This window comes from Perca flavescens, chromosome 15, assembly GCF_004354835.1.
Source record: "Perca flavescens isolate YP-PL-M2 chromosome 15, PFLA_1.0, whole genome shotgun sequence".
Classification (NCBI taxonomy): Eukaryota; Metazoa; Chordata; class Actinopteri; order Perciformes; family Percidae; genus Perca; species Perca flavescens.
The window spans coordinates 398,304-411,126 of NC_041345.1; the positions used below are offsets into that span (position 1 = coordinate 398,304).

Here is a 12,823-nt window from a genome sequence, read left to right on the forward strand (position 1 = left end):
AGATTATTTATGTTCTTTTTCCGTTATAACTGACTGTCAATGTGGACAATAATAGAAAGTTCTGTGGTGTTCATTGTTTGTGTTTGTTCATGTTTCACAAAGATAGAAATCATATCACATCCATACAGGGATAATAGTATACAGCTGTTAAAACATAATAAAATATATGACACACTGGTATCGGATCGGTACTCTGTATCGGGCGATACACAAGTTCAGGTATCTGAATTTGTATCGGGAAGCAAAAAATGGTATCGGACCATCTCTAATTTTTGTCACTTTTTTCAACGTTCTTTCATGAATAATTTTTTAAATGCTATCAAATGAAATAATATGCCCAAATTCAAAGAAAGAAGTGAACGGATCATTTATTTAACTTGTGAAGAGTAATGTTTGTACGAAACCAATCACGTTATTTTTTTTATTTTATGATTCAAAGAAACCCAAATTTGTGACATAGGAACTTTTAGAAAATGGGTTAAATTAGACCTGAAGACAGCAGTAGAGTGAACAGGGTCATTGAGGGTGAATGTTTCTAATACTTACCAATAATTAAACGTGTGTGTGTGTGTGGAAGGTGGATGAAATCACTGAGATTCCTAAATGTTGGTTGTGTGTTTTTAGGATGGCTCCAGAGGTGATCCTGGCGATGGACGAGGGCCAGTATGACGGCAAGGTGGACGTCTGGTCGCTGGGCATCACCTCCATCGAGCTGGGTAAAACCTCTCAGAGCGACGGAGGCCCTGGAGGCTCACGCACAAGTCTTTCTGGGGAATACTTTGTGTTCCCTCGCAATACTTTTCTTCTTCCATTCCTTCTGAAATACTTTTGTTAAAATATTGCGAGGTAACCGGCTAAATGCGGGTAAAAATGGCCTTTGGCGGGCAGCATTATAAAGTTATTAGCCAATTTGGCCGGCGATGAATGAAACAATCTGCGTGTATCATGAGATACATACAGACATGACATGAGAGACGTGGAGACATGAGAGACGTGGAGACATGAGAGACGTGGAGACATGAGAGACGTGGAGACACGAGAGACGTGGAGACGTTAGATACGTGCAGACATGAGAGACGTGCAGACATGAGAGACGTGGAGACGTTAGATACGTGGAGACGTTAGATACGTGGAGACGTTAGATACGTGGAGACGTTAGATACGTGCAGACGTTAGATACGTGGAGACATGAGAGACGTGGAGACATGAGAGACGTGGAGACATGAGAGACGTGGAGACGTTCGATACGTGCAGACATGAGAGACGTGGAGACATGAGAGACGTTAGATACGTGGAGACATGAGAGACGTGGAGACGTGAGAGACGTTAGATACGTGGAGACATGAGAGACTTGCAGACATGAGAGACGTTAGATACGTGGAGACATGAGAGACGTGGAGACATGAGAGACGTGGAGACGTGAGAGACGTTAGATACGTGGAGACATGAGAGACGTGGAGACATGAGAGACGTGAGAGACGTTAGATACGTGGAGACATGAGAGACTTGCAGACATGAGAGACGTTAGATACGTGGAGACATGAGAGACGTGGAGACATGAGAGACGTGGAGACGTGAGAGACGTTAGATACGTGGAGACATGAGAGACGTGGAGACATGAGAGACGTGGAGACGTGGAGACGTGAGAGACGTTAGATACGTGGAGACATGAGAGACGTTAGATACGTGGAGACATGAGAGACGTGGAGACAGAGACGTGAGAGACGTTAGATACGTGCAGACATGAGACGTTAGATACGTGGAGACATGAGAGACGTGGAGACAGAGACGTTAGATACGTGCAGACATGAGAGACGTTAGATACGTGGAGACATGAGAGACGTGGAGACAGAGACGTGGAGACGTTAGATACGTGGAGACATGAGAGACGTGGAGACATGAGAGACGTGCAGACATGAGAGACGTTAGATACGTGGAGACATGAGAGACGTGCAGACATGAGAGACGTTAGATACGTGGAGACATGAGAGACGTGGAGACATGAGAGACGTGGAGACATGAGAGACGTGGAGACGTGAGAGACGTGAGAGACGTTAGATACGTGGAGACATGAGAGACGTGGAGACATCAGAGACGTGGAGACATGAGAGACGTGCAGACGTTAGATACGTGCAGACATGAGAGACGTGCAGACATGAGAGACGTTAGATACGTGGAGACGTTAGATACGTGGAGACGTTAGATACGTGGAGACGTTAGATACGTGGAGACATGAGAGACGTGGAGACGTTAGATACGTGGAGACATGAGAGACGTGGAGACATGAGAGACGTGGAGACGTTAGATACGTGCAGACATGAGAGACGTGGAGACGTTAGATACGTGGAGACGTTAGATACGTGGCAGACATGAGAGACGTAGAGACGTGGAGACGTGAGAGACGTTAGATACGTGGAGACATGAGAGACGTGGAGACATGAGAGACGTGGAGACGTGAGAGACGTTAGATACGTGCAGACATGAGAGACGTGGAGACATGAGAGACGTGGAGACGTGAGAGACGTTAGATACGTGCAGACATGAGAGACGTTAGATACGTGGAGACATGAGAGACGTGGAGACATGAGAGACGTGGAGACATGAGAGACGTGGAGACAGAGACGTGAGAGACGTTAGATACGTGCAGACATGAGAGACGTTAGATACGTGGAGACATGAGAGACGTGGAGACAGAGACGTGGAGACGTTAGATACGTGGAGACATGAGAGACGTGGAGACATGAGAGACGTGCAGACATGAGAGACGTTAGATACGTGGAGACATGAGAGACGTGCAGACATGAGAGACGTTAGATACGTGGAGACATGAGAGACGTGGAGACATGAGAGACGTGGAGACATGGGAGACGTGAGAGACGTGAGAGACGTTAGATACGTGGAGACATGAGAGACGTGGAGACATCAGAGACGTGGAGACATGAGAGACGTGCAGACGTTAGATACGTGCAGACATGAGAGACGTGCAGACATGAGAGACGTTAGATACGTGGAGACGTTAGATACGTGGAGACGTTAGATACGTGGAGACATGAGAGACGTGGAGACGTTAGATACGTGGAGACATGAGAGACGTGGAGACATGAGAGACGTGGAGACGTTAGATGCAGACATGAGAGACATGGAGACGAGACGTGGAGACGTTAGACATGGAGACATGAGAGATGGAGACATGGGAGACATGAGAGACGTGAGAGACGTTAGAGACGTGGAGACGTGAGAGACGTTAGATAGATACGGAGACATGAGAGACGAGAGATGAGAGGAGACGTGAGAGACGTTAGATACGTGGAGACATGAGAGACGTGGAGACATGAGAGGAGAGAGACGAGACGGAGACGTTAGATATGGAGACAGACATGAGAGACGAGAGACATGAGACGAGAGACGTTGGAGATGAGACGTGGAGACATGAGAGACGTGGAGACAGAGACGGGAGACGAGATACGTGGAGACGTTAGAGACGCAGAGACATGAGACATGAGACGAGATGAGAGACGGAGGGACAGACATGAGAGACATGAGAGACGTGGAGACATGAGAGACGTGGAGACAGAGACGTGGAGACGTTAGATACGTGGAGACGACGGAGATGGGAGACGTGGAGACATGAGAGACGCAGACGTTAGATACGTGCAGAGATGAGACGCAGACATGAGAGACGTGCAGACATGAGAGAGAGACGCAGACATGAGAGACGTGCAGACATGTGGAGACGTTAGATACGTGGAGACATGAGAGACGTGGAGACATGAGAGACGTGGAGACGTGAGAGACGAGATAGAGACGTGGAGACATGAGAGACGGAGGAGACATGAGACATGAGACGTGGAGACGTTAGATACGTGGAGACGTTAGATACGTGCAGACGTTATGAGACGTGGGACGTTAGCGGGAGACATGAGAGACGTTAGATACGTGCGAGACATGAGAGACATGGAGAGAGACGTGGAGACGTTAGATACGTGGAGACGTTAGACGTGGAGACGTGGAGACATGAGAGACGTGGGAGACAGAGACATGGGAGACGTGGAGACGTTAGATACGCGGGAGACATGAGAGACGTGGAGACATGAGAGATGAGACATGAGATACGGAGACATGAGAGACGTGGAGACGTGAGAGACGTGGAGACATGAGAGACGTGGAGACATGAGAGACGTGGAGACATGAGAGACGTTAGATACGTGAGACATGGAGACATGGAGACGTGGAGACGTTAGATACGTGGAGACGTTAGATACGTGGAGACATGAGAGACGTGGAGACATGAGAGACGGGAGGAGACATGAGAGGATGAGAGTGGAGACATGAGAGACGTGGAGAGATACGTGGAGACGTTAGATACGTGGAGACATGAGAGACGTGGAGACATGAGAGACGTGGAGACGTTAGAGACGTGGAGACATGAGAGACGTGGAGACATGAGAGACGTGGAGACATGAGAGACGTGGAGACGTTAGATACGTGGCAGACATGAGAGACGTGGAGACATGAGACGTGGAGACATGAGAGACGTTAGAGACGTGGAGGAGACGTGGAGACGAGACGTGGAGACATGAGACATGGAGACGGAGACATTAGAGACGTGGAGACATGAGAGACGTGGAGACATGGAGACATGAGAGACGAGAGGAGACGTGGAGAGAGACGTGGAGACATGAGAGACGTGGAGACATGAGAGACGGAGACATGGAGACGGGAGAGACGTGGAGACATGAGAGACGTGGAGACATGAGAGACGTGGAGACGACAGATACGTGGAGACATGAGAGACGTGGAGACATGGAGACGTGGAGACATGAGAGACGTGGGAGAGACGGAGAGGCGTGGAGACATGAGAGACGGGAGACATGAGAGACGTGGAGACATGAGAGACGTGGAGACATGAGAGGAGACATGAGAGACGGAGACATGAGAGAGACGTGGAGACATGAGAGACGTTAGAGACATGGAGACATGAGAGACGTGGAGACATGAGAGACGGGAGTGGAGACGTGAGATGAGAGACGCGGGAGACATGAGAGACATGGAGACATGAGAGACGTGGAGACATGAGAGACGTTAGAGACGGAGACATGAGAGACGTGGAGACATGAGATACGTTGGAGACGAGAGAGACGTTAGACATGGAGACATGAGAGACGTGGAGACGGGAGACATGAGAGACATGAGAGACATGAGAGACGTACGGAGACATGAGAGACATGGAGAGAGACGGGAGACGTTAGAGACGTGGGAGACATGAGAGACGTGGAGACATGAGAGACGTTAGACAAGACATGAGTACGGGAGACGTTGAGGAGACATGAGAGACGTGGAGACATGAGAGACGTGGAGACATGAGAGACGAGACATAGGAGAGACATGAGAGACGGGAGACGTTAGAGACGTGGAGACATGAGATACGGAGACATGAGACGACGTGAGAGACGTGGAGATGAGACATGAGAGACGGGAGACAGAGACGTGGAGACGTGAGACGTTAGATAATGGGAGACATGAGAGAGAGACATGCAGACATGAGAGACGTTGGAGACATGAGAGAGACATGAGAGACGTGGAGACATGAGAGACGTTAGATACGTGGAGACATGAGAGACGTGGAGACATGAGAGACGTTAGATACGAGGAGATGAGAGACGGGAGACATGAGAGACGTGGAGACATGAGAGACGTGGAGACATGAGAGACGTGAGAGACGTGGAGACATGAGAGACGTGAGAGACATGAGAGACGTGGAGACATGAGAGACGGGAGACATGAGAGACGGGAGACATGAGAGACGTGGAGACATGAGAGACGTAGACATGAGAGACATGAGAGACGGAGAGACATGGAGACATGAGAGACGGGAGACATGAGAGACGTGGGAGACATGAGAGACGTGGAGACATGAGAGACGTGGAGACATGAGACGTGAGACATGGGAGACATGAGAGACGGAGACATGAGAGACGTGGACATGAGAGACGTGGAGACGTTAGAGACGGGAGACATGAGAGAATGAGACATGAGAGACGTGGAGACGTTAGATACGTGGGAGACATGAGAGACGTGGGAGACAGACATGTGGAGACATGAGAGACGTGGAGACGTGAGAGACGTGGAGACATGAGAGACGGGAGACATGAGAGACGGGAGACGTTGGAGACGTGAGAGACGGAGATGACGTGGAGACATGAGACGTGGAGAGACGTTAGAGACGGAGACATGAGAGACGTGAGACATGAGACGGGAGACGTTGGAGACATGAGAGACGTGGAGACATGAGAGACGGGAGACATGAGAGACGGGAGACATGACAGACGTGGAGACATGAGACGTGAGACATGAGAGACGGGAGACGTGAGACGTGGGAGACATGAGAGACGTGGAGAGAGGGAGACATGAGAGACATGAGAGACATGGAGACGAGATGTGGAGACATGAGAGACGTGAGAGACGGAGATTAGAGAGACGGGAGAGAGAGACGTGGAGACATGAGAGACGTGGAGACGTTAGATGAGAGACATGTAGACATGAGAGACATAGAGAGACGGAGACATGAGAGACGGGAGACATGAGAGACGTGGAGACATGAGAGACGTGGAGACATGAGAGACATGAGAGACGTGAGAGACATGTAGACATGATGAGAGACGTGAGAGACATGAGAGACATGTAGACATGAGAGACGTGGAGACATGAGAGACGTGAGAGACGTGGAGACATGTAGACATGAGAGACGTGGAGACATGAGAGACATGGAGACATGAGAGACGTGGAGAGAGAGACGTGGAGACATGAGAGACATGAGAGAGATGGAGATGAGAGACGTGGAGACATGAGAGACATGAGAGACATGAGAGATGAGACATGAGAGACATGAGACATGAGAGATGGAGACGTGGAGAGACGTGGAGACATTAGAGACATGAGAGACATGAGAGACGGGAGACATGAGAGAGAGACGTGAGAGACGTGGAGAGAGACATGAGAGACATGAGAGACATGAGAGACGGGAGAGATGGGAGAGAGAGGGAGACATGAGAGACGTGGAGACATGAGAGACGTGGAGACATGAGAGACGTGGAGACATGAGAGACATGAGAGACGTGGAGACATGAGAGACGAGAGACGTGAGAGACGTGGAGACATGAGAGACGTGAGAGACATGAGAGACGTGGAGACATGTAGACATGAGAGACGTGAGAGACATGAGAGACGTGAGAGACATGTAGACGTGAGAGACGTGAGAGACATGAGAGACATGAGAGACGGAGAGAGAGAGACATGAGAGACGTGAGAGATGAGAGACATGAGAGACGTGAGAGACGTGGAGACATGTAGACATGTAGACATGAGAGACGTGGAGACATGAGAGACGTGAGACATGAGACGTGAGAGACATGAGAGATGAGAGACATGAGAGACAGAGACGTGGGAGAGACGGAGAGACATGAGACATGAGAGACGTGGAGACATGAGAGACATGAGAGACGGAGAGACATGAGAGACATGGAGACATGAGACATGAGAGACATGAGAGATGAGACATGTAGACATGAGAGACGGAGAGACATGAGAGACATGAGAGACATGAGACATGAGAGAGAGACATGAGAGACGGAGACATGAGAGACATGGAGACATGAGAGAGAGACATGGGAGAGACATGAGACGTGAGAGACATGGAGACATGTGAGACATGAGAGACGGAGAGAGACATGAGAGACGTGAGAGACATGGAGACATGTGGAGACATGAGAGACGAGAGATGAGACACATGAGACATGAGAGACATGAGAGACATGAGAGACATGGAGACATGAGATGTGAGACATGAGAGACATGAGAGACATGAGAGACATGAGAGAGACATGAGAGACATGAGAGACGGAGAGACATGGAGATGAGACGTGAGAGACGTGGAGACATGTAGACATGGAGACATGAGAGACGTGGAGACATGAGAGACGTGAGAGACGTGAGAGACGTGGAGACATGTGAGACATGAGAGACATGGAGAGACATGAGAGGAGACATGAGAGACGTGGAGACATGAGAGACATGAGAGACATGAGAGACGTGAGAGACATGTAGACATGAGAGACGTGAGAGACGTGGAGACATGTAGACATGAGAGACATGAGAGACATGTAGACATGAGAGACGTGAGAGACATGGAGACATGAGAGACATGAGAGACGTGGAGACATGAGAGACATGAGAGACGGAGAGATGGAGAGACGGGAGAGACATGAGAGACATGCAGACATGAGAGACGTGAGAGACGAGAGACATGAGAGACGTGAGAGACGTGGAGACATGAGAGATGAGAGACATGGAGACGTGAGAGACGTGGAGACATGTAGACATGAGAGACGTGAGAGACATGTAGACATGAGAGACGTGAGAGACATGAGAGACATGTAGACATGAGAGACGTGGAGACATGAGAGACGTGGAGAGAGACATGAGAGACATGGAGACATGAGAGACGTGAGAGACATGAGAGACATGAGAGACATGAGAGACATGGAGACATGAGAGACGTGAGAGACGTGGAGACATGTAGACATGAGAGACGTGGAGACGAGAGAGAGACGTGAGAGACATGGGAGACATGAGAGACATGAGAGACATGGGAGACATGAGAGACATGAGAGACATGAGAGAGAGAGAGAGACATGAGAGACATGGAGACATGAGAGACATGAGAGACATGAGAGATGTGGAGACATGAGAGACATGAGAGACATGAGAGAGACATGAGAGACGTGGAGAGATGAGAGACATGAGAGATGTGGAGACATGAGACATGAGAGACATGAGAGATGAGAGATGGGAGACATGAGAGACATGAGAGACGTGGAGACATGGAGACATGGAGACATGAGAGACATGAGAGATGAGAGACGTGGAGACATGAGAGACATGAGAGAGAGACATGGAGACATGTAGACATGAGAGACGTGAGAGACATGAGAGACGTGAGAGACATGTAGACGTGAGAGACGTGAGAGACATGAGAGACATGAGAGACGTGAGAGACATGGAGACGTGAGAGACATGAGAGGTGGAGATGGAGACAGAGAGACGTGAGAGACATGGAGACATGTAGACATGAGACATGGGAGACGTGAGAGACATGGAGACATGAGGATGAGACATGAGAGAGAGACATGGGAGATGTGGAGACATGAGAGACATGAGAGAGACATGAGAGATGGAGAGATGTGGAGACATGAGAGACATGGGAGACATGAGACATGGAGACATGGAGACATGAGAGACATGAGAGACGTGGAGACATGAGAGACATGAGAGACGTGGAGACGAGAGAGAGACGTGAGAGATGTGGAGACATGTAGACATGAGAGACATGGGAGATGTGAGAGACGTGGAGACATGAGAGACATGAGAGACATGAGAGACGTGGAGACGTGGAGACATGAGAGACGTGAGAGACGTGGAGACATGTAGACATGAGAGACGTGAGAGATGTGGAGACATGTAGACATGAGAGACATGGGAGATGTGAGAGACATGAGAGACATGAGAGACGTGGAGACGTGGAGACATGAGAGACATGAGAGACGTGGAGACATGTAGACATGAGATTATTTGTTTTGACGTTGTGCTCTTTCTGTCCACAGCGGAGAGGAAGCCCCCGCTGTTCAACATGAACGCTATGAGTGCCTTATATCACATCGCTCAGAATGAAAGCCCCATCCTCCAGTCCAACCACTGGTGAGAACATCTCCACTCCTCCGTTCTTTGCTTGATCTTTAATTCATAATCATATGTTTCTTTAGTAAATAAGTTATGTAAGTTATCTGTGTCAGTCGTGTAGGTTTCTTAGGGCTGCAACTAACGATTATTTGTTTATCGTCGATTAATGTGTAGATTATCTTCTGGATGATTGGATGAGTAGTTCTGTCTCTAAAATGTGGATCAGTGTTTCCCAAAAAGCCCAAGATGACATCACACCTCAAAGATCTTGAGTTTCCTGTCCCAGAGGAGAGAAGAAACTAGAACATCTTCACATTTAACACGCTGACATCACACTAGTTTACCTGTTTTATCATCAACTGATGAATCAGTTTACAAAACTTGAGACGTTGTGGTAAAAAGAAAACAACATTTATTATCTTCATGTTAAATTCTTCATGTTGGGATAATGGATGTGAAATCAAACTAAACATAAGCGTAGTATGTAATGGGGTGTAACGGTACACAGAAGTCACGGTTCGTTCAGACATCTCTGTTCGGTACGATGGAGGGAAAAGCAAAACAAACATGAATAGAAGCCAATCACAGGTTCAGAGCTAAGGCGGGGCTGCAGATTAGGTCTCCCTAAAGAACCTGCGTATGTAACCGTAGTTCCGCATTACATTAATTAATTTGCACACAGGTTTTATTTATCTTTTATACCGTGTATTCTCCGTGTGAATTCATGCACCGAACCGAGACGCTTGTACCGTTTCGGTTCAATACGAATACATGTACCGTTCAGCCCCTAATATGTAACCACAGTAGTCCTCTCTCTCTATCCTTTGCTTTTAATCTCCTCTTTTCCAGCTTTTGCTCTTAAAAAATGATATATTTGACATCATCCTTTATCTCTCTGCAGGTCTGATTCCTTCCGCAACTTTGTTGACTCTTGCCTACAGAAGATTCCCCAGGACCGACCTACCTCGGACGTGCTGCTCAACGTGAGATCTCACCCAGCTTCATCTCACCTAACGTTAAGGTCCTTGGCAGTGCTGTAATGCTCTTGTATTGTCTCTTTCCTTCCTCCTTCTCTCCCTCCCTCTCTCCCTTCCTCCTTCTCTCCCTCCCTCCCTCCCTTCCTCCTTCTCTCCCTCCCTCTCTCCCTTCCTCCTTCTCTCCCTCCCTCCCTCCCTTCCTCCTTCTCTCCCTCCCTCTCTCCCTTCCTCCTTCTCTCCCTCCCTCCCTCCCTCTCTCCCTTCCTCCTTCTCTCCCTCCCTCCCTCCCTTCCTCCTTCTCTCCCTCCCTCTTTCCCTTCCTACCTCCCTCCCTCCCTTCCTCCCTCCCTCTCTACCTTCCTCCCTCTCTCCTTCTCTCCCTCCCTCCCTCCCTTCCTCCTTCTCTCCCTCCCTCCCTCTCTCCCTTCCTCTCTCCCTTCCTCCCTCCCTCTCTCTCTACCTCCCTCTCTCTCTCCCTCCCTCCCTCCTTCTCTTCCTCTCTCCCTCCCTCCCTCTCTTCCTCCCTCCCTCCCTCCCAATCTCCCTTCCTCCTTCTCTCCCTCCCTCCCTCTCTTCCTCCCTTCCTCTCTCCCTTCCTCCTTCTCTCCCTCCCTCCCTCTCTCCCTTCTCTCCCTCCCTCTCTCCCTCCTTCTCTTCCTCCCTCCCTCTCTCCCTCCCTCTCTCCCTTCCTCTTTCCCTCCCTCCCTCCCTCCCTCTCTCCCTCCCGATCTACCTCCCTCCCTCTCTACCTCTCTCCCTCCCTCCCTCCCTTCCTCTCTCCCTCCCTCTCTCCCTTCCTCTTTCCCTCCCTCTCTCCCTCCCTCCCTCTCTCCCTTCCTCTTTCCCTCCCTCCTCCCTCTCTTCCTCCCTCCCTCCCTCCCTACCTCCCTCCCTCTCTTCCTCCCTCCCTACCTCCCTCCCTCTCTTCCTCCCTCCCTACTTCCCTCCCTCTCTTCCTCCCTCCCTCTCTTCCTCCCTCCCTCCCTCCCTCTCTCCCTCTCTTCCTCCCTCCCTCTCTCCCTCCCTCCCCCTACCCCCCTCCCTCTCTTCCTCCCTCCCTACTTCCCTCCCTCTCTTCCTCCCTCCCTCTCTTCCTCCCTCCCTCCCTCCCTCTCTCTCTCTTCCTCCCTCCTCTCTCCTCCCTCCCTCTCCTCCCTCCTCCTCCCCTCCTCCCTCTCTTCCTCCCTCCCTACCTCCTCCCCTCTTCCTCCCTCCCTCTCTCCTCTCTCCTCTCTTCCTCCCTCCCTCCCCTCCCTCCCTCCCTCTCCTCCCTCCCTCTCCCTCCCTCCTCTCTTCCTCCTCCCTCTCTTCCTCCCTCCCTCTCTCCCTCCCTCTCTTCCTCCCTCCCTCCTCCCTCCCTCCCTCTCTCCCTCCCTCCCTCTCTTCCTCCCTCCCTCTCTTCCTCCCTCTCTTCCTCCCTCCCTCTCTTCCTCCCTCCCTCTCCTCCTCTCCTCCTCCCTCCCCCCCTCCACCTCGGTTCTTCTCTCCCTCCCCTCTGGACCTGGGAGGAAGAGGACCTCCGAGGTTAGAGAGCTGGACAACCTGCAGTACCCAAGATGAAGAAGATCCTCTTCCCTCCAGAACGCGGCCCCTGTCTGAGGGAGGGGATGAAGAGGAGGTGAGGAGGGTGGGAGGAAGAGGAGGGGGAGGAGGTGAGGGAGGTTAAAGAGCTGGACAACCTGCAGTACCGCAAGATGAAGAAGATCCTCTTCCAGGAGACGCAGCAGAACGGCCCCGTGTCTGAGGGAGGGGATGAAGAGGAGGTGAGGAGGGTGGGAGGAAGAGGGGAGGGGAGGAGGTGAGGAGGTTAAAGAGCTGGACAACCTGCAGTACCAAGAAGATGAAGAAGATCCTCTTCCAGGAGACGCAGCAGAACGGCCCGTGTCTGAGGGAGGGATGAAGAGGAGGTGAGGAGGGTGGGAGAAGAGGAGGGGGAGGAGGTGTTAAAGAGCTGGACAACCTGCAGTACAAGAAGATGAAGAAGATCCTCTTCCAGGAGACGCAGCAGAACGGCCCTGTGTCTGAGGGAGGGGATGAAGAGGAGGAGGAGGAGGGTGGGAGGAAGAGGAGGGGGAGGAGGTGAGGGAGGTTAAAGAGCTGGACAACCTGCA

At 50.7% G+C, this 12,823-nt stretch overlaps 1 protein-coding gene across 1 annotated transcript in view; it reads left to right on the forward strand.

Annotated features, from left to right (window-relative positions):
- Positions 1 to 12,823, forward strand: part of taok2a (TAO kinase 2a) — a 40,016-nt gene that overhangs the window by 11,911 nt on the left and 15,282 nt on the right. The window contains 4 exon segments of the mRNA XM_028600516.1: positions 625 to 716; positions 9,660 to 9,753; positions 10,637 to 10,766; positions 12,365 to 12,475. Coding sequence (XP_028456317.1) covers positions 625 to 716; positions 9,660 to 9,753; positions 10,637 to 10,766; positions 12,365 to 12,475 — 427 coding nt within the window.